The 21732-nt window shown below is 67.0% G+C and overlaps 2 protein-coding genes across 3 annotated transcripts; both read right to left on the reverse strand.

The window, feature by feature from the left end:
- Positions 1–2730: 2730 nt before the first annotated feature.
- On the reverse strand, positions 2731–10761 carry MIDN (midnolin). Of its 2 annotated transcripts, XM_080830348.1 has the most exons (8): positions 10146–10761; positions 9022–9109; positions 8774–8836; positions 6697–6825; positions 6297–6611; positions 5980–6124; positions 5475–5735; positions 2731–4848 (listed from the first exon to the last, which is right to left on the reverse strand). In XM_080830348.1, exons 1-8 carry the CDS (start codon positions 10376–10378, stop codon positions 4571–4573), a joined length of 1512 nt encoding a protein of 503 aa, XP_080686474.1. In that variant the 5' UTR covers positions 10379–10761; the 3' UTR covers positions 2731–4570. The 2 variants fall into 2 exon arrangements, with proteins under 2 accessions (XP_080686474.1, XP_080686475.1); XM_080830349.1 differs by lacking the exon at positions 6697–6825.
- Positions 10762–15078: 4317 nt separating this feature from the next.
- Positions 15079–17427, reverse strand: ATP5F1D (ATP synthase F1 subunit delta). Its single transcript, XM_080809455.1, has 4 exons — positions 17203–17427; positions 16405–16558; positions 15828–15916; positions 15079–15677 (listed from the first exon to the last, which is right to left on the reverse strand). Exons 1-4 carry the CDS (start codon positions 17341–17343, stop codon positions 15555–15557), a joined length of 507 nt encoding a protein of 168 aa, XP_080665581.1. The 5' UTR covers positions 17344–17427; the 3' UTR covers positions 15079–15554.
- Between the last annotated feature and the right edge of the window lie 4305 nt (positions 17428–21732).

Below are 21732 nucleotides of genomic sequence, written 5' to 3' on the forward strand. Positions count from 1 at the left end.
GCGGGGCCTGCTCCTGTTCCCACCGACCGCTGCCTGCTCCGAGGGGACCCCTGATCACAGCAAAACGTGCTCCCGCTAGCCTCCCGCGGCCCCCTTGCCGACCACCTCCGCCGCCTTCGGACAACGCTCCACCCGGCGCTCCAGGCCCAGGCCCGGCCGTCCAGCCACCTGGATGTTCTGGGCCCTCCTCCCCCCCGGGGCCCCTCTCAATCCCCAGCCACCGATTTGGGGAATCACCCCCTTCGGGTCCTCGCCTCGGCGTTTGTCTCCTCTCCCCCAGCTAACTTCGCAGCTGTTACCAATACACCTGCTCGCGCGTCTCCGGGTCGTGGCGCGCGCGGTCTCCCACCTAGGGGCACCCCTTCCCTCTTCCAACGCTTGGCAAACTCCTATTCCTTTGGCAAAGCCTCAGGCCGGGGGCGCCCACCCCCCGCCCGGGGGCCGCGTGCTCCCCCAACCCGGAGGTCGCGCCGCCGAGCCGAGGAGGGGGCAGCACACAACGCCGGGACGGGGAAGGAGGGGTGCGAGCGAGCGCGCCGGTGCGGGGGTCCACGTGCGGCGCCCTCCGCTACACCCCCTCTTCCGTCCGGGCGCTGCGGAGCCGTCAGACCCTCGGCGCGCCTCCCGCCCCCCAAGTTTGCAGACGCGCGACCGCAGGGGAGGGCCCCCCTCCGCCTCCGCGCCGCGCTTGCGCACTCGGCTGGCCCGGGCGCGGTCCCACCCCCCGGCGCGGACGCCACGCTGCCATTGGTGCGCGCGGAAGAACGAACGGCGGGGCCACCAGTGAGGCGTCCCCCGGGATGAGTGGGCGGGACCCGAGCCCCCCTCCCCGACGCGGGGACGGGGGCGACCGGGGCGCCCTCCCCGCGGTGACGTCAGGCCCGATTCGCGGCGCGTTGCCGTGGAAACCGCGATTCCATTCCTGCGGGTTTCCGGGGGCCACCCCCTCCCATTCAGCTTTTTCCTCAATGGGAGGAGGGGGCGGCGCAGGGCAGACACCGCCCCCTGCGATCTCCGCAGCCCCAGCCGTCGCTGGGCCTCAGTTTACCTTCCTTTCGCGTGGCCTAGCCTGCAGCCCCTCTGGCCGGAGCTCCCTTTGGCCGGGCACCTCCCCCCGGCGAGGTGTGTGCGCTGCGCGCCCTTCCAGGGGAAAGGAGGCCAATGGCCCGCACCCCCCCACCGGGGTGTTGTCCCCCTACGACCCCAGGGCAGGGCCGCGAACCTTGGACTCCCGAGCTGGGCTCCAGGCAGCGCCCTGAGGGGTGGGTTCCCGGGCAGCAGGGCAAGGCCCCCCGCCCTGCCGCGCGCACACAGCCTGTGATGCAGCAGCCGGTGATTCAGCGGGCGCCTCAGCTGACACCTCCTTCCACACCCCCCACCCAGCCCTGCGGAGTCACCTGGGTACAGCCCTCAGCCCTGACCCCCAGGGGCAGCTGCGTGGGCGGAAGTTTCCACCTGAGGTGTCCCACCCACATCTCCAACCTGTGGCCGTTGACTCTTAAGGTCTGGAGGGATCACCCTGACATACGGCACCCAACCTTCCTGCTGTGGGCTTGGGATGATTTGGAGGTGACTGGACAGGGAGAGGGGCAGAAGGGCCTTCCGGAGATGCTCCCAGGACACTCCTGGGACAGGACCTGTGTCCCTTACCCCTGGCTGGGGTCCCTGGAGCTGGGGCTGGGAGGGCAAGGGCTTGGGCCACCCGAAATCTGCCCAGGAGTGAGTGGTCACCAGTTTGACAAACACCCCGATCCTCTAGGGCGACTGATTGTTTCTCCCTGGGCTTGGAGTTTTCTCACCTATTAGCTGGGACTGTAATTAGTTGTAACTTCTAGGTGGCAGGGTTCGGGAACGGAGGAAGTGCAGGTGAGGATGCTGGTACTGTCTTCTTTCTGCCCAGCCCCAAAGTGGATGACAGGGGGACCCCAGCGGACTTGCCCCTGGCCCAGCCTTCGGGAAATGCCAGTTGAGGAAGTCCCCAGGCAGAGCAAGGACGCCCAAGAGAGGGGTGTTCCTGCATAGGGCATGGCTCGGACAAAGGCCTGAGGCATGACCGTCAGGGCTGGGGAGCGCTGGAACGCAAGGCCAGGGTGAGGCCACAGGGGTGAGAGTTCATCCAGGGCTGTGACGGCCGGGCCGGAGGCCTCGAACACAAGCCTCGGGCCCTGGGGAACCACCGATTTCCACTAGACAGCTCCGGGAGGCCCGGTACCCAGGAGAGGGCTCAGGTCAGGGCTCCACCCAGGCAGCACGTCCTGCCTGGCCCAGCATTTGAAGCAGGCTCCCCGTCAGTGGCTGGGGACATCGAGGCCCAGAGTGCGTGGTCTGGTAGCCCTGGTGAGAGTCGCAGGGGTCAGTCCCCAACCCACTTCCCAGAGCCGGGAACGGAGGCCCCACCCACGGCGCGCTGTTCGCAGGCAGCCCCGTGCCCACACCCTGCAGGACTTCCGGCCTTGAGTACCGGGAAGTGGCTGGCCCCTCCCTCCCCTGCTGGGGCAACTTCCTGCCCGCCCTTACCTCCAGCCGGGGAGGGAACGTGGGAACCGTTCTGGGATCAAGCCCCACCCACTCCCCAGCTGCCACCACCTGTCGGCCTCGCGGGCCCCCTCTTCAGGGGAAACAGCCACCCGCCGTGCCACTCCCAGGCTTTAAGACCACCCATTGTACCTGGGAGCCCAGTCTGTGATGGCCAAGACCCCCCCCCCCCCGCCAAGTGGGCAGCACATTCACTCGTTTCATCTTGTTTATTACTTGAAATCACGGTGTTTGTATAGGTTTAATCTTTCCCAATTTTGTTTTCATACAGGAAACTCAGGCAAGGTGCTGGGACACCCCACAGCCCGACCCCCGAGGGTGGGTAATGCTTTCTTGGGGGAGCCCTGGTGAGGGCAGAGGGGGACGGGCTGGTTCCTGCCTGGGGCCTCCACCCTCAGACCCGCGGAGGCACAGGTGTTATTTAAAAATCGTTTTAAAAAAACCAAAAAAAAAATAAAAACCCGACAAAACAGAACACATTTAAATAGGTATCCAACACAGTTCTTCAAAAACAAACCCACTCCTTTTTTCTCCTTTTTCTTTTTTTTTGGAAAATGAAAACAAACAAAAATCAGTGACCCCTACCCTCTGACCCCTCCCTACCCACCCCCCCCACAAAAAAGTTTACAGAGCTACAATTAACACATGATGTTCACATCTGAAACCATTAACTTTAAACACATAATGGGGGGGGTTCACCTACGATAGGATGAAAGGAGGAACAGGCAGGGGGTGGGGGTGTCTGGAGGACAGAAAGGTGGGGCAAGGACAAGACTTGGGCAGGGGCAGGGCCTGATCATCTCCATTATCAGTAAAAAATAAGTGAATGAAAAAAAACTCCACCCCCATTGAAATGGCCCCAGTAGAGGGCTTGTCCCTCTGCCCCAGGGGAATCTGGGAATAAGGGCACCAGTGGGGAGGGTCCAATTTAGACCAGCAGCGAACCCCCCCCAGGGGGTTAATGCTACACAGCGTCACCCCTACCGGGGCTTCACAGCTCAGCACCCCCTCCCCTCCTGACTGCCAGGGGGCCCTCCAGACACAGCCCACAGGCCACATCTCTCTCTCGGGTTGGGCCAGGAAGGAGGGCTGGGGGTGATTTCCCCATCCCCAACCATTTCTCTCCCGAGTTTTCAAGAGACTCCCAACCACTATTGGCTCAGAAAATTAATAGTCTATAAATACCCCAAGCTCAGAACAAAAAGGGGGTGGGGCCAGGGGAGATGGCACAGTGCGTGGACGCGAAGGCTGGCGGCTGGTCTGTCCCCCTCCCTCCCTTTCCTATTAGGCGAGGGCCCCACACTTCCACCTGAACCCCAGAGGCAGGCTGGGGTCAGCCTACTGAAGCGCCCCTCCTTTTTTTTTTCCTGGAAAAAGAGACCAAGAGAAAAAAGCACAGGTGTGGAGGAGACCTGGCCGCAGGCGCAGCGCAGCGGGTCTCCGGTGGCTGTGGGGCCTGCCGGCCGCCCTGAAGGCCGGGGTGCGGCTGCAGTGGGCCTTCCCTCCTCGGCCCCGCCCGTCTGTAAAGTGCATCATGAGGCATCTACGTTTCTGACTTAAACCTGAAGGGGACGGGGGCGGCTTCCGCGTCGCGTCCCACTCTCGGCCATCTGGAGTGACTGCTACATCTCTGGAGCTTGGGAAGTGGGCGGGGAGGGCCCGGCTCGGCCGAGGACGGGAGCCGCCACGGGAGGAGGAGGCGGGGAAGTGTGAGCTGAACCAAGGAGGCAGGAACCAAGTCCGCGGAGAGTTCAGAAAACCATGGTAAGAATGGAAACAAAAAAAAACTAAACAAAACAAAACAAAACAAAAAAACCCAAAAAAACCCCCAACAAAATGAAAAAAACAAAAACAAAAAACAAAAACAAAAACAAAAAAGCCCAAAACAAAACAAAAAAACAAACCAAAAAACCAGAAGGAAGCTGGTGGGGAGGGAGGGGCCTCCCGCTGCCCTGACCCCAACGGCCTGCCCTCCCGCGCGCAGGCTGGCCCAGGGGACTCTCGGCCCAGGGTGGCTGGGCGAGGGACGTGGTTCCTAGGCCACCACGAACTCTGACTTGATGTCAGGGTTGACTTCCGGCTTCCAAACGGAGTCCTCGAAGTCGAGGCCCAAGCCGGAGGCCTCGCTGGGCCCGCCGCCCCCACCGCCCCCGCTGGTGTCGCTGCGGCCCGCCTTGCGGCTTGGCGGCCAGTGGTAGGGCCCGCGGGCATCCCGCCGGGCCTTCCTGCGGAGCCGTTTCTGCTGGAGCAGGAGCTGGAGGCGCTCCACCTTGCAGCGGGTGGCCCGGTTTTCCGTCTGCCGCAGCCGGTCCCCTGAAAGGAGGCAGTGACGGTGAGCCCTGTGGCCCTTGGGGGGAGAGGCCAGACACCCCCTAGCCCCCACAGCATGAGGCAGCGCCCAGCCTTCCCGGTGTCGAGGAGGCGGCTCAGACTCAAGGCTTCTTAGGCCCCTCTACCGCAGGACCCGGCCGAGGCGGGCGCTGGGGCACACCGCCGCCCACTGGTCAGGTGGGACGTTGGTCCTCAGGCTGGTGGCTTTGTTTCCCCTTCATGACCTGGGCCGGAGGCCCGCCAGGCAGAACAGTGACACTGTTCCCCAGGGCTCAGGGTTTCCTGGGGCTGGCTGGGTCTCTGGGGGACTCGAGCCACCCCGGAGCAGCTCTGGCCCCCCCTTCACCAGACCAGGCCATTCAGAGGCCCCACCTGCCATCCGGACAAGGTGCAGGGGGGTGGGGGGGAGAGAAGGAAGTGGCCCGTCGGAAGAGGACAAGGACACTTTGTGCCCAAACACACATGCTCCGTTCTCTCCGCTCTCGTGCGGAGCAGGGCAAGCAACAGCTGCCGGCCCCCCCCAGCCCCCCGGCGGGTCAGCTGCTCTGAGCCACGCACAGAGGGGCCTTGAACAGCCCAGGGACGGGCGGGGTGCGCTGGACACTCACCCAGGGGCTTGCACATGCGGGCCTGGCTCAGGGAGGCCGGGGCCGCAGCCGCCAGCTTCTCGCAGGAGGTAGTTTTGGGGGTGAGGTCCGGGGCAGGTGAGGCGGGCGCGCACTGCGCGTGGCAGCGCAGCTGGGTCAGGGACGGGGGCATGCCCTGGTAGTGCCGCGTGGCACTCAGAAGGTCGTTGAGGATCTGCAGGATGGTGCCGATGTCACGCCGCGGCCGCCCGCTGCTATCCTGGCAGTTGGGGTGCAGTGTGCCTGCAGGAGGTGGGGGGCTGCTGGTGAGTGCGGGCGGGATGGACACGTGGCCTCTGAAGCGCATGCGCAGACAGGCGGGCCCCAGGGTGGGAGTGAGCACGCGGGGACCTGCGCCTCGGGCCCGCAGCCTCCCGCGGGGTGGGGCACAGGCCAGGAGATGCCGGGGGGGCGACGGGGGAGATCGTACCCCCCCCCAGCTGCCTTGGGTGAGGGGGGATCTGCGCAGGGGTACTGCGACACCTACCAGAGAAGGTCCCTGAGAAGACCCCCGGGGCATGGTTCACGAAGCTCTCGATGACGGCGCCGGGCTTGCGGGAGCGGGAGGTAGGGCTCCCCCCGGGGGTGGACGTGGGGCTGGCGCCAGCACTGGCAGGGGGCGAACAGTCCATCTGCGGAGGCCGGAGAGGAAGGCAGGTCAGCTGCGGGGGCGGGGGAGCGGTGGGGGTGGGGAGCAAGAACAGTCCCTGGAGGCTGGGGGCGGCCTTTCACACAAAGTGCCGACCTGGGGCTCTGAGCCCCCTCCCTCCGAGGCGGGGGACAGCCCACCTTCCCCAGACTCACCTCAGGGCAGGCGGCAGAAGCGGAGTGGGATCGGAAGGAGCCGGCGGTGACAGGCGAGGGGGACGCGGGGGCAGGGCTGCTGGCCATCGGGGGGACTCGGGCAGCGCCGGCCATGGGCCGGCAGGGGGACGACACGGGGGTGGCCATGCCGGGGTCCCCGCGGGCCGCGGCGGCGGCGGCGGCGGCGGCGGCCAGCACGTGGCGGTGCTGGAGCGGGGCGTGCTGGGCGGCCAGCTGCAGCTGCACGAACATCATGTGGTCCCCCACGCGCAGCGCCAGGGTCAGCGGCGAGCGGCCCGACAGGAAGTCACTGACCTGTAGAGAGGGGCCCGTCAGCGCCAGGGCCCCAGCCTGTTGCGCCCCCAGCCCGGCCCAGCCCCGGCGCCCCACGCTGCGTGACCTGGGGCCTCTCGCCGCCCCTCTCTGGGCTCTGGGGTCCCTGTCGGTGCCACGGACGCTTAAATAAAATGAATCGGTATTTCCGGAAGACGCCTCCGCCAGCCCGGCCCGTCCCGGGCGCCACTGGGGGCTGTGGGGGACAGAGGCGGGTCAGATGGGGGGGCCTGGCCCTCCCTGGCCAGCTTGGTTCTTTCAAGGGGAAACTGAGGCCAGAGGGGGCAAGACCCAGTCAGCAGTCGCTGCCCTCAAATAACCCCACCCTCCCAGCTCCCCATCCTCTGCCTGTGAATACCAGAGGGGAGCCAATCTCAGACCCCCTCCCAGTTAAGCCACCCAGGCAGCGAGTGGGCGGGATTCCTGGGCAAATTCTTCTTCCTAACCTTTGCTTTCTCAAGATAAATATTTATCTGTCCTGGGTGGGGCTGAGGCTGAGGGGGAGGCTTCGCTGCTGGAGGGGGCCCTGACGGTTCTGAGGCCTGGGTCCCGCGAGACCTCTATGCAGCCCCAACACAAACCCTCAGATCTGGTGGGTGGGTGGCGGCGGCAGGGGGGTACATCCGACACCCAGTGCAGACTGGGTCCCTCCTCTGGAGCCTGGCCAGTGCTGAGCTTTCCCCAGGGGCGAGGATGGTGGGGGGGGGGGGTGGAGGTTTCTGAGAAGTGACATAGGCCGGGATGACTCAGAACCACCGCCTCCCAGCCCTCCGCTGGCAGCGGCTGGCGTAACCTTCTCTGCTTGGGGGCCGAAGGGAGGCGGGCGAGGAAGGCGGGCAGTGTGCAGCTCCCCCAAACCCTGAAGGCTGGTCTGCAGGGTGCCCCCCCAGGTGCAGAAGCTCCCCTTGCAGGAAAGTCTTGGGGTGGCTCCCCAAGAGCAGCCGGGGAGTCCCCCCCACCCCTCCGCCCTGCAACTTCCTCCCTGGGGAGGGCGAACAGGCGGGCATGACTCGGTGCCAGGCGGGGAAACAGCCCTGGGAGCCAGTCACTCCGCCCAGCGCCCCCCCCTCCTGACGCAGGCACTGTGGGGCGGATGTGAACCAAAGACACCCCTGGCCCCCCTGCCAACCACAGGCCCCCCTGAGAGCCGAGAGCTCAGTTCCCATCTTCACCAGGAAATCCAGTGCGGCCACCACCCGGCTTCTGGGACCCCAGCTCTGCCTATAGCCCACAGGCCCTCCTGATGGCGGACCACCCAGCACCAGCGCCCCTCTTCCTCCTTACTACCTAGCTGGTGAGGACAGGATGCTACATGTCGGGGAGGGGGCGAGGGCCTCCGGGCAGGAGGAAGGGAAGCCGCTGAGCAGGTTTCCTGCGGCCAGCCCAGCCCACCCCCTAGCCGGGGCGGGCAGCAGCCTGCTTCCCCCACCCTGGCAGCAGGCGGATAGCTGAAGCCTGTGTCACCCTCCTGGGAGGAGGGCCCTGCCGCCAGAAAAATGAGGAAAGGAAGAGGTAAAAAAATAAATAAATAAATAAATAAATAAATGCTGCAACAAAACCGGGAACCCGGCCGTGGGCCAGTCCCTGCCTTCCTCCTTAGCTCCTGGCCAGTTGCTAAATATTTTCCTAACATCCTGTCTAGGCTATGGCCCTGGGGTGGGAGCCCCCCTCCCCCTTTTTGGGGCAGAGAACAAAGGCCAAAGGGAGAAGGGGGAGGGAGTCACCCCTTACAATGGGGTCAAAGAAGCCGGAAGGAGTGTCACCCAGGCTGGCCCCTCCAGTCCTCCTCCCACCCACCCACAGAAATGTAAAAAAAAAAAAAAAGGTCGCCCTGGGGAAACCGCAGTGGCTGTGGAGGGGGTGCTCCTCAGTATAGGGCTGGGGCCCCAGGCCCAAGGTCACCCGGCAGGCAGGCTTGTGAAAGCCCAGCCCCCTCCCCCACGGCAGCCACCGTGGGAGAGAAGGCCCTCAAGGTCAGGTGGTGAGTGCGGAGCGGGGGGAGGAAGAGGAAGCTGGGTGACCAGGCCAAACTGGCAGGAAGGCTGGGCGGTGCGTCTCCTCCCTCCCCACGGGTCTCCTGGGAGCACAACCACCCCCACTCCCAGGCCCTCCCCCGGTCTCGGAGGGACTGGCGCGGGTCTTACCTGAGTCTCGGTCAGGCTCTCCAGGGCCTGCATCACAGACTGCTCTGGCCTCGAGGCCTGAGACTGAAACAGAGGAGAAGCCGCTCTGAGCGGGTGCTCCGCTCCAAGAGGGCCCAGGCACCAGGGCGGGGGAGCTGCTTGCCGGCGGGGGCCGCCCTGGCAGGGTGTGTGCTGGGAACCAAGCTCTCAGGGGAAGGGGCTGCCCGCCTGCGCCAGAGCCTCTGGGGCACTGTGCCCCAGCCATTTACCATGAGGCCCGCCTCCACGGTGGGCACCAGCGTCAGCTTGCTGCCATCCCCCACGCCGAACTCCTGCAGCTTCCCCGAACTGAGCCGGCTAGGGGGAGGAAGGAAGGAAGAGGGTGAGGCCAAGGAGACACGGCAGTGAGGCGGAAGCACAGGCCGGGGGGGAGGGCTGTGTTCCTGGGGGAGATATGGGAGCCCTACCCACCCCTATCCCTTCCCAGCTCCCCAACCAGAGGGGTGATATGTGTGTGTATATAGGGGGGAATGTCAAGTATCTGGCCCCGAGGGCCCCCCATGCAAGTGGCTCAAACCTCCTTGGGGAAGAAGCCCCACTCTGGGCTGGGGCACCACCTCTGCACCTCAACAAAGCACTTTTTCGTCCCCAGGCGCCAGGGCACCCTTGCGGTCCTCTGCCACCCTCCCCTCACCCCACGGCCGGCCCCTGCCTGTAACTCCGGCCCCGAGCTTCTCTCTGTGGGAGCCACAGGCCTTAGCCTTTAGGGTCTTTTGCGGTGCCGGGCTCCCCCTCCTCCCTCCCTCCCCGGCTCCCGGCGCAGGCCGCGGCGGCTCAGACAAAGGAGACCCTCCCCCACCCGCCCCTCCCCCACTGGGGCCCCTCCGCTGGGGATGGACACTGCGTGTCCCTGGAGGCCCGCGGGGGGAGTGCTCCCGGGCCTGGAGGCGATTTAAATACCAGGGGGGAGGGGGAGACTGCGGGAGTGCTCGGTGGTTAGAACAAAGGGGGGTAGAAAGACGCAAGTAGGGGAAGAAAACAGCCAGACGTAGGGGGGGGCACCGAGCAGATGCGGAAGCCAGCGGGAACGCAGGCAGAGAAGGAGGCGGCCGCGCCCCCCCACCCCCGCTGCCGAGACCCCCACGCTGACCCGGGACTCCTGCCTTCCCAGGAGGGAGGGGGACGCCCTCGCAGCCGCCTTTGTGCAGCGACCCCGGGCGGGGGAGGGGGCCGAGGCAGGCAAGGCCGAGCAGAGGGCGCCCGAGAGCGCGCGGCGCGCCCCCGCCCCCCGTCTGGCCGCCCCCTTCCTTCCCCGTGCGGCGCGCTCTTTGTTCCCGCCCGGGGGCCGGGGCCCGAGGGGGCGGCGGGTCCGAGGGCGGCGCGCGGTACCTACGTGTCTTTGTGGAGCAGCGCCAGGCGCTCCTTGGGCACTTTGAGCCGCTGGGACAGCCGCTTGCGCAGCCCCTCCACCGTCTCGTCCGGGGGCACCGACAGCTCATAGCGGGTGCCCGTTGTGCTGTGGATGGCCAGACTCATGGGCGCCGCCTCGGCCGCCGGGCCTAGCTCGCAGGCGCCGCCGGGGGCCCCGCGCCGGCAGCTCCGGGCGCCGCCGGGCTGCGGCTCCATCCCCGGCCCGCGCTGGAGGGCTGGGGTCCACGGGGCGCCGCCAATCCTCGTCGCGCCTCCGGGCAGTGCGGGGGGGGTTGGGCTCCCCGAGCCGGGGGTCCTCGCGGTTCCTAGGGGAAGCGCACGTTCCCTTCGAGAAAGTCCCAGGAGCGGAAGGTGAATCAAGAATCAAAAATCCGAGCGGCGCTCCGGGGTCGCGCTGGCTCGTCGGGGCGCCTTCCGGGGGTGGGGACTGCACTCGCGGCTCCTTTCAAGGACGCTGGGCGTGGGGGAGGGTCCCGAGGAGGGGCGCCGCTTAGGCGGTCGCGCTCGGTGCCGGCCGCCGCTCGGGCCGCGCTTCCCCGCGCGTCCCCTCCCTTAGCAACAGCCGTCCCCGCCGCCGCCGCCGCCGCCGCCGCCGCCGCTTGAAAGATCTGGGGGTGAAAGTAACAAGAAAAAAAAGTTATAATGTATCAACGTTCCAAGGGGCGGGACTGCCGCCCCCTCCCATTCACTACTTACTCCGCCGGCCCTGAGTCGGCCAATCGCCGCGCGCCGAACGCCCAGTCGGCCTCGCGGGCGGGCCAATGAGAAGCGCCGTGGCGCTGCCCCACGTGGCCGCGCGGGCCCGCCCGTCGCCCCGCCCCCGGCCCGGCGGCCAAGGGGAGCTCGGCGGGGGCGGGGCTGGCGCCGCTCCGGCCCGCCCCCGCGCTCCACCCGCCCGCGCCGGGGGCCATTCATACGGCCCGCAACAAAGGGCAGGCGGCCCGAGGGGGGTCGGGTTGAGGGGGGGGAGCGGCGGCGCGGGGTCCCGGTCCCGGACGGCGCGGCGTGGGGGCGGGCACTATCCCCGCGCCGGGAGGGGCAGGAAGCCGGGGTACCTCCCCCCGCGTCTGTCCGGGAAGCCGCCGCGAGCGGAAGCGGGAGGCGATCCCTGCGCTTCGGGCCCGGGCGGCTCTCTGGAGGTTCGGCCGCCGGGCGTCCCCCACCCGTGGGGCGTGAGCTCCCGGCGAGGAGCGGGGCCGCGGGCGGGGCCTGCACCGCGGTGACGTGGGCCGGTGCCGGGAGGGGGACCGAGAGGGCCCTCCCCCTCCCTCCTCCCCCTCCCGCACCCTCCCGCGCCGGTACCACCTCGCGTCCCACCCCTGTCCCGCGGGCCCGGCCCGCTTCCCTAGTCGCGCCCGCCCGAGCCGTGACGTGACGCGGCGTCCCCGGCTGCGCCCGCGCGCGCCGCTTGGGGCTGCGGTGAGTCAGCAGCGCCAGCGCGCCCCCTGCCGGCCCCGTCCGGGAGCGCTGCCTGAAGTCCTGGGGAGGGGGCGAAGCAGCTGCCCCGGGGCGGGAGAGAGGCCTACGGGACTGCTGGCGAGGTGGGAACCTCCGCTAGGGGTCTGGAGCCTCTAAGGCGGGAGGCCGGGCCGCACAACTGGAGAAACTGAGGCTGAACAGCAACTTGCTCAAGGTCACTCGCGGGATAGGAAGAGTGCCCGGTAGGCGGGGCGGGGGCTGAGGTCTTGCCTGGGCGGTGCTGCTTGCGCCGAGCCCCTCCCATCCCACGACCCGAGGGGCTCGCCAGGGCCGGAGACACCCCGAGCCCTGCCTGCCCCGAAAACAAAGAAAAGTGGGGCACCTTTAAGAGCCTAGAATGGGGACCTTCCTACTCGTCCGGCGAGATCCCACCCGCACTCACCGGACGCGGCCAGTCCGAGGTCTCAACAGTCCTGAGTGTACCCACGTCCGGGGACAGAGCGCGGTGGCGGGGCAGGTCTGGGGCCGAGCAGGCGGCCCCCAAGCCTTTATCCGCACCGCCTTCCCTCGGGGTGGAGTTTGGGCGGGCAGGGGGCGGAGGGCCGGGCGGCCGGTGACGCAGGCGGGCCCCCGCCCCTGCCTGCAGGCCGGGGCCCTGGGGCGCCTTGGGTTCTCGGCCACCCACCCCGAAGCCTCGCCTCGTATATTGGGGGTCGCCCCATAAATGCTGCTGAACCCAAGGTCACGAACGGCAGCCCCGATGGGTCGGACCCCCCAGGACGGGGTTTCGGGGTGCCCAGGTTGGCTCCCGCCCCGCCCCCTTTCCTGCCGCTCTAGGCCCGGTGCTTCCGCCTGGGGGCGCCCGCGTGGGGGAGCGCAAGGGAGGGGGGGGTGCCTGAGTCAGCGGCCACGGTCCAGGAAAACAGGCTGGAGTCACCTGCCTGTTGTGGGGGTGCCCCAGCCAGCTGCCCCAGCAGCCTGGCCTCCTGCATCCCTTAACGGTGACCTCAGAAGGCATTTACGGAGCGATTAACCTGCGCCAGGCCAGCCTAGCGCAGCCAGTCACCACCCACCGCGTTGTGACCTTTTGGAGCCTGTTTCCGCGGCTCTCCACGGCGGTAGACGGACGGGGAGAATCCAGCTCGGCTCATTCTGGGGCCCCGGGGTGGGCAGGCTCACCCCACCCATTTCACAGACCAGTTAACTGACAGCAGACAGCAGCAGGTGGAAATGCGGCCGGTCCTCGTTCTCCCAGCACGTGCTCTGGGTCAGCAACTGAGGACGACCCTGAGTGGTGTGGGGTGCGCAGTCTTCCTGCTCCCCTGACCCTTGTCCCTTTATCTGGTTTCTCACTGGATCTGGCCTGACCACCTCCACCCCACCCCAGTTGTGGGCACCCCTCCCAGAGCCGTGTTCCTTTCCAGGTCTCCATCCCGCTCCCACCCAAAGCTCCTGCAGCCTTCGACCTGCCCCCTCCCACCCTCACCATCACCTCCACACCCAGAGGCTCCCAGCCACACAGGGTCAGGAGGCCTGTAGGAGGGGGCCGCTGGGGGCTGGGATGGAGGAAGTGCTGGAGCCTGGAGAGGCAGCGATGGGGCCACCACGGAGGGCCCTGCTGCTGGAGGAACATGGCGGTGGCAGAGGGAGCTGTGCGCCCTGAAGCCAAGCATCTGGACGCTGGGTCAGGGAGTTACGGCCACGGCAGACATGGCTGTGTGATCTGTGAAGGGGGTGCCCTTCAGGTCACCAGGGGAGCAGCTGGTCCTCCCGGAACTGGGGCCCCAGGGTCCATGCACATTTAGGAGTGGGACAGTGCTCTCAGGAAGGGACCATGGGCCCAGCCTGGCTCTACAGGTCCAACTTAAGAAACACACCAAGTCAATCCGCTTCCTGCTTTTTTTTTTCCTGTTTAAAGCATCCCATGCTCTAGTCAGCCCCTGGGTGTGGGCACACACACAGTCCAAGGGGACCCCCTTCCTCAAAGAAGGACAAGCCCTTGTGTGAGCCTGCTCTCGAGGGAAGGGTGGTGACCTCCGGTTCCTGGTCGTATGACCCACTCCACCCTGGGTGTCTCCAGCCCAGGACAAGGCTCCAGGCAACTTAGGCTGTCCCTGCAGACCCACATCAGGTGTGGGCATCCCTAACACTCCAAGGCTCCCATCTCCCTCAGGAGGCCTGCTCTGTGCCGAGGAATCTTACCTATGTTCAGAGCTGTACCCCTGGCCAGAGGCTGAACCCTCTCAGGAACAGGGGCATGGCTAGAAGGACCGTTGGTGTGGGTGCCCATCCAGCAGCTTGGCTCAAAGTGCTGTGGTGGCGCTGCCTTACCTGTCCGTGGTGTTATTTATAGTTCCCAAAGCCTGACCATGAACTCCAAAACCCAGAACAGGGAGGAGTGGACCTGGTCCTGTGAGTCTATGGCTATCACAACACGCTCTGGTCTGGGGACAGCCAGCTGCTTGGCCTACCAGCCTGAGTAGGGGGACCCAGGAAGAAAGCCCCCATAGCTGTGAGCTCGCTAGGCCTCCACAAGCAAGGCTCCCGCCACACGGAGCACCAATGAAGCCAGGGGAGTCACTCGCACGGGACCGTGACACACAAATCCACAGCCCATCTGTGCTGACAACATGCCCGGCGGCTGGGGGGGGCCTCCCTGTCACCTCCAGGCTGCCAATGACACATGGGAAGGCCCAGGCTCTCCCGCACCCTCACCACCCTGGAATCCCCTGTCAGCCCTGCTCAGGCCCAGGGCTCAGGCGGGGGGGTGAGGAGACCCCTCCCCCTCCCCCTCCCCCAAAGTCTCCTCCCGGCCACCTGGAGCCAGCTTCTGGGCCACCCCCGTGCTTGCAACAGAGAAGAAATGGGACAGCACAGAAGCTGCCCAGAGCCAGGGCTGCCCCCGCCTGGCAGCCCCACCCCATCTGGGGCCAGCCCAGGGGCCTGGATGGCACAGAGGTGCCAACACCACCAGGGACGAGGCGCCCGGCCAGCCAGGCCACCCACAGGCCGGGTGAGCAGAGGGCTGGGCCTCTGTGGGAGCAGGCAGGACCCGCCTCCTCCCAGCGTGGCTGGGGCGGGGCCGGGGAGCCCACAGGGCAGACGGCACAGTCTGAAACTTGGCAGAGCCCCAGGTGGCTGTCCAGCAGCCCAGGCCGGGCCCTGGAGCAGCAGCCACGCCCCTGCCTGCAGTCTCCCCACGCCCGCCAGCAGCCTGTGCCAATCCCCACCCTCCTGGGCTGATGGCACCCCGCCCACCACCTACCCTGGTTTTCCAGGCCATGCCCCCTGCACACCCCACTCCCCAGTTTACTACAGACCCCCGAGGACCTTTCGGCCCCAGCTTCCAAGCCCTGGAGCCTGAGGCTGGTATTCAACGCCTGATCCCCGTGCGGAGACACACATGGCTGGGACAAGGGCCAGGCAAGGTCCTGAAGACAGAGTTCCAGGCAGCACACAGAGGCAGCGTACACGAGTCGGGTCCCTGGCTTTTAATGGGGGGCTCGAGCTGGGGGCAGGCCGTCCCTCGGAGGCGGCTGGAAGCTGGTCTCCATGGCAGGGGCTACAGGCTCAGGGGGGTGGTGGGGGACACACGAGGTTGGGGGGAGGGGTCTGGCAGGTGGGGGGGGCAGCCCCTCCTCAAATAGCAGAGCAGGTCTCTGGGCTCACCCCCAGCCACCAGGCCTGCCAGCCCTGGCGAGGAGCCGCGGTTCCCTGCGTTTGCGGGAGGCGGGCTCTTGGCGGAAAGCTAGAGCCGTGCTGCCCCCTGGCGGCCTTCTCTAGAGAGACGGCTCCGGCCACAGGAGAAGCCCTGCAGGTAGCTTGCAGCCCTTCCTCCCCAACCCACCCCCCACCGTCAGACCGGCCCCCTGCCAGCCGGTTCAGCCTGCCCGGGACACCCCCTGCCCAGTTCTGGGCCTCGGTTTCCCTGCTGGCCAGGGCCACGCACCGCCTACTCGAGAGCCTTCACCAGGGCCTCGTTGGCCTCGATGCGGATCTGGATCTCAGCCCTGGAGGCCTCGTCCGCTGCCCCTGACAGCTCCGACTGTGCCTTCTCCAAGTTCACCTTGGCTGCCTGCAGGAAGTGGGGAATGGGTGAGAGCCAAGCGGCGACTCCAGCCTGGTGCCGGCCCCTCCACCAAACTCGAGTTCCCTTCCCCGAAGCCCGCCATCTCTAGCACAGCCCTGGCCTCCTTGGTGCATCTGTCTCCCCTGGGACACTCACCCCCACGTCGAGCATGTCCAGCGTCACGGCCTCTTCGGCCAGCAACTGCACTGAGGAGTCAGCATTCACTGTGACGGAGCCGCTGCTCACTACAGGAAGAGGAAGACGTGAGACCTCCACACCCACCTGTAGGTGACACGATCACTCCCAAACCAGGAAAGTGGCTCCACACTGTAGCCCTAGAGTCTAGCACGGAAAGCAGACAGCTAAAGGGAATGACACACGCAGAGGGGGCTCGGGGGCACCCACTGGACGCTGGACGCAGGGGACATCCACCAGCCCATCGGCTAAGCCAACATGAGGACGGAGGCGGGAGCTGGGTTCGAACCCTGCTGCGCCTCGCAGCTGTGCTAGTGGAAGCACGTCGTGGGATGCAGGGGCCTGCACCTCTTAAGGGGCCCCTCCCACACGGGGCTTGACTTCTCTGTCAGACCCCTGCCCCTGCCCCGCCTCCCTACAAGCTCCCTAACCCCCAGCCTGCTCTGTGCCCTTTACTTTTCCCAAGCCCGTGCCCAGACACTGGATCCAGCCTGAGGAAGTACACGGCCCCTAGCCAGCCCCTTCCCACCAGACTCACCAAAGTATTTGGAGGTGGTGCCGTCCTCAGCATGGACAACCACCAGCCCGGGCCGCAGGACCTGCAGGGTGGGCACGTGGGCCGCAAGGATGCCAAAGGCTCCTGTCTGTGTGGGGACATCCACCTGCCGGACGTTGGCCCCGTTGAAAAACACCTGGAAAGAAGACACGGAGCGCGTCACCGCAGGCCAGTCTTCCGGCGCTAGGACCGGCTCCCCTGCTCCTCCCCTGCAGGAAAACGACCAAAGGCAGTTAGGAACACTGACGGGGGACACAGAGACGACCCCGCCGCGCGAGGCATGGGTTTTGGTCCCCCGCAGCCTCTCCCTGCCGGCCTCCAGCGCAGGGCCCGTCCACACAGAAATGCTGCAGGAGCACAAAGGGCGCACCAACCCGGGCGGGCACCCAAGAGAACGAGTGTCCGACGCTGTGGGACATCCGGAGGGGGCAGGGAGGTCCAGTCCGAGGACGCTGGCTTCCAGAGGAAACTTTATAGGACTCGGATTCCACACCACACGGAACAGCGTAGGGCTCGGGCAGGAGTGCGGGGGCGACCCCGGGGTGGGTGGCTCGGAAGCCGGACCAAATGAGACGGAAGGGGCGCGCGGGTCCGGGATCCCAGATGGGGTTGGGGGCCTCGGACACCCGGAGGCTGCGGAGCCCGGATTCTGGACGACCCAGGGAGCGGGACAAATGGGGATCGACACCCCAAAGGCGGGGGTCTGCGACTGCGGACCACTAGGGGTCCGGACCGGAGACGGCGACCAGGCGGGGTCCCGAGCCAGACCGGCCTCCGAACCTGCGTCGGTGAGGCGAAGGTGAAGGACATCTGTCCCGGGCCCGCAGCCGGGGCCGGAGCAGCGGCGGCCTCGGCGTAGGCGCGGGCCTGGCGTGCGAGGGAACGCAGGCCCGGACGGCGGAGGAGTGCGGCGGGTAGCATGGCGACGGCTGCCGGGGGACTCCAGCCGAACGCGGGCAGCTGGAGGACGAGGAGGACGACGCGCGGGGACCTCTGGGAAGAGGAGTCCTGGCAAAGGCGCACGCGCGCACTACGACTCCCAGCGAGCCGCGCACACGGACGATGCATGGCGCCGCGCGCGCGGCATGCTGGGGCTTGTAGTTTCCTTCCAGTGCCAGAGGCCAGCCGCGGGGTAGGATGGGGTATGTGCCAAAAGCCTCCGCGGAGTAGGGATTACTTGAATTCAAGATTTTGGGGGCGCTCACTGGATGCCAGGCGCTAGAGCCATCAAGACGAATACCAAGATTCCGGCTTTGGTTTGGGGCGGTGGGGACGTTTAACAAACATCAGTGTGACGAATACGCAAACCATACGGCACGCTGGAAGCCACGAAGTACTCAAAAGAGCAAAGAAAAGCAGCGCCGGGGGCCAGGATGGGGTGGGCTGCGACTGTCGGACGCACACGTGCTGGGAAGGGCATCCCGGGCCTATCTAGCGCGGACAAGCGCCGGGCGCCGCGGGCGCGGCTCGGATGCAGTCCTCGACGGCGCCGGCAGAGGGCACTCTGCGACCGGAGATGCACGCGCCGCGGCCTCGTCCGGCCTCCGCCCCCGCGCGCCGCTGACGCACGGACGCGTGCGCGGGCGGCCCGGGGCTGCGCTGACGTCACCTCGGCTCGCGCAGCCTCGCTCGCGGCGTTGACGTCACCACTCCGCCCCCGCGCTCACGCAGGTGGCGCCCCGGGCCAGGCCTCCAGGCCCACATCTTGGTCTCCGTCAAAACGCGGAGTGTGGGTTGGACGGGGTCGGGGCCCACACCGGGGACGGCCTTGGCTGAAGGACCCAGGGGTGCAGCCACAGGGGAGGGGGTGTCACTCCTGGGCCCGGGTCTGGGCACATGCGTTGCGACGCGGTGTCGCCCCCGTGGCTCCCCAACCCCAGGGGCTGCCTGCCTTCCAGCATCCGGGGGTGTCTGTGGTCAACGCAGGGGTAGGACACAGACCTAGTGCCCAGACCCCAGCCGCCTCTGGGCATCCCGGCCCAGGGTGTGTGCGCGCAGAGGGAAGCCGGTTCGCATTTCTAGGGGTGCGTCCCGTGCACAGTCCCAACCTTTCCCAGAGCCCCGGACCCCACATGGAGGCGAGCCTAATCTACCTCCTCAGTCCAGTACTCGAAACCATCTCCCATTCCTACTCCAGGGGGGCCAATGCGCAAAGGCAGCACCTGTTACTCAGGCCCCAAACCTAGGGTGACCCTGGAGCTCTCCAGTGGACCCCCGTGAGCATGGCCTGTCCACTCAGTGGCCACTGTCACTGGTTTGCACAGCCCCAGCCTCCTCCCCTATCCTCGAGGCAGGTGAGTTCACACACAGCCAGCGGCACCATGTTATTCTCTTGCTGGGAACCACAAAACGGCCTCCCTTGTTCCCTCCAACACAACACTTTGATTTCCAAATGTACTTTCTTACCCCAGGTCCTTTGCACATCCAGCTCCTGCTCACTTGAGCCAGCTCTTGCCTGGGTGTTCATCCACTTAACTGGCAGATTCTTGTCTTCGACGTTCCGGCTGTGTGCTATGCCTGGGGAGCCCGCTCCTGACTTGGGACTCACCCTGCAGTGAGGGAATGGGTGAGGAGGACACGACACACTGGAGCAAATGACAGACGACATGCAGGGCCACAGAAAGGGGCAAGGTGGGAGCTGCTGTTACCAAAGGTAGCCAAGAGGACATGCACTGGGACTTGGCCATTTAGGAAAGAGTTGAAGGAAGCTAAGGAATGACTCTTGAAGCTGAGTGGGAAAGAAAGAGCCTTCGAGGCTCGGCACCAGCCAGCGCAAAGGCTCTGAGCTTGAAGTGGTCGTGTCAGTTTTCACTAGAGGGGAAAGGGGCAACACTGTGTTGAGCATAGGGCCAGGGGGCCCTAACCCTGCTGTAGGTTGGTGTCCTAGAAGGACATCTACAAGGACAAGTCACGATTCTCAGATGGAGAATGGGGGCAGCTTTGTGGGTCACCAGGCATGGAGTCTCTGCTGGAGTAGTTCTGAGGTCACGTGGGGCTGGGCAGGCCATGGTGGCACTCAGCACAGGTCATATTCTATTATCGTTGCTCGTTGTTTGTCCCAACAAGACGCAGCGCCTGGTGAACCTGGCAGTGCCACATATTAGGGAAGAGAAGGGGGGGGCATATATTCAACCCCACCCCCCAGACTGTGCATCCTGGGGACTCCCAGGTTGGGGGAAGCGAAGGAGGGGAAGCCAATGGACCGGACTCCTCCCCTTCGTTCCCCGTCCCTGCGGACCCTGGGAAGGGTCAGAAGCTGTGTCGCAGGGGAGGGGGTGGAGACTCAGCCGCCGCGGGGAGAGCCGCTCGGCGTGGGGAGGGGGCGTCCGGGAGCGCAGGCTCCGCCTTCCACTCCCGCCGGAAGGGAAGGGGAGGCGGTGGCCCGCGCGCAGTGAGCCAGACGCGGCGGCGAGCGCGGCGGGGGCGGTCGGCCCGGGACCGGGTGGCACCCAGCGGGTCGGAGCGGGCTCGCCGCCAACGCGGTCACGTGCGCGGTCCCTCCTCTTGCGCCTGCCTCCCCCGCGCGCCGCGCTCTCCATTCATAAATTCTCCGCCTGCTCCGCGGCCACCGGGCACCGGAGCCCGCCGGGAACGCCGCGCAGCCGCCCGCCCGCCCGCCCCCCATGGGCCGCGCGCCCCGGCGCTGAGGTAGGCGCGGCGGGCCCGGGGATACGCCAAGGCGGGCGGGGGCAGGCCGAGGCCGCGCGGCCCGTGGGATCGCCACCGGCTCCCGACCACCCGCCCTTTCCGCGACGCGGCGAGGCCGGAGGGAGGGAGTGGGGGGAGCCGGGGCGGGCGTGCGGGCCAGTCCGCGGGGCTCTGCATCCCCCGTTAGCGGCCTGGAGAGGGAACCCCCCCCCGCCCACGCCCTTGCCCGGCCTCAGTTTCCCCTGGAATGCAGCGAACGCGATGGCGTCTCCGTCTCCTGGATTAGCCCGAAGCGGCGATGTGCCCGGAGTCCGGCTCTCTGCCTCTCCGTGAGGGCTCGCCATCCCGTCCCCGGGGCTGGTTGGGGCGCAGGGATGGGCGCGGTGGCGAGCGAGCTCGGGAAGGACCGGCTGGACCTCAGGGGCGGGCCCGTGGGGAACGTCCGCCCTCGGGTCCGGTCCCCGCCTACCCCTAGGAGTCCACCTCTCTCACCCCTCGGCTTCCTGCCATCTTTTCGGGCCTCCTGTCACGGCCCCTGCGCTTCTGCCCCCTCCCCCCAGCCGGGACTCATTTCCCGACCTACATTTTGCGCGCCCCATTCCCTTGAGGATACCGGGCAGCCTCGGTCGTTCTCGGACCGAGCGCTGAGAACACCTGGCTTTCGCCGGGCCCCCCCCCCGCCCCCATTCTCGGGGCCTGTTTCGCCCCGCTGTCCAGTGGGGTTACAACCCGGAGGGGCTGGGGACGCGGGAGCGTGCACAGGCTCCCCCTCTCCTCTGGGGCAAGGCCGAGCGCGCGCCCTGCCTACTCAGGGCTGCGGGGCGTCCCGGCCCAGACTCTGCTCCCCGAAATTCCAGAGTGCAGTCCCCGGTCCTTCCCACCGGGCGGAGCCGGCGTAGGGGAGGGCGGGCAGGTGCGCTCTCCAGGCAGCCCCTTTCCGGAGGGCTGAGCTCCCCTCCCCCGGCCTCAGTTTACCCCGAGCCCGAAGCAAACGTGGAGGCTGGCGTGCTTGGCCAGAGGAGCTGCTCGTGGAGGCGCAGGGCCCCGCGCTGGGCACTGGCGGGGAGGCGGCTGCAGCAGCCATCTTGCCACCCAGGACCGGCTCAAGCCGCCCTGCAGGAGGCCTCCCTCCCCCGCACCCCCTCCTCTCCCCCAATGCGCCCTGGCAACACCCCCCCTCCCCGCTCGGCCTGCTCGCTCAGTCGCCATGGGAACCGGATTCTTCAGGGCTGGGAACAGATGCGCCTTCTTTGGCCTTTTCGCTCCCGCTAGCACTGGGCGGAGGGGGACAGCTACCTCCCGGAGCTGTGACTTGCAGGCACTGAGCTCAGTCCCTGCACCGCGCTCCACAATCCCGGCACCACTCCCTGTAGAACCAGTCTCCGGGGTTGCGGCAGGCCCCTCCTCTCCCCTGATGCGGCTGCCAGGGCCCCTGGGGTCTCCCGGTACTGAGCCGACAGGCTCAGTGTCCCCGTTCCTCCTAGGACTGCTTCCCCCTTTCTGGGCAGGGTTCCCGGCCAGCGGCTGCCTTGCTGGGCCGGCCCCACCGGCTGGGGAGGTGGTGGATAGCATACACCTCCCCCGTTTTAAACATGGGGAAACGGAGGTCCCCGCGTTGATCTAAGCGGGGTGGGGGCTGCCTCAGGGCTCTCCTCCACCGCC

The sequence above is a fragment of the Martes martes genome (assembly GCF_963455335.1).
Source record: "Martes martes genome assembly, chromosome: 1".
Taxonomy (NCBI): Eukaryota; Metazoa; Chordata; class Mammalia; order Carnivora; family Mustelidae; genus Martes; species Martes martes.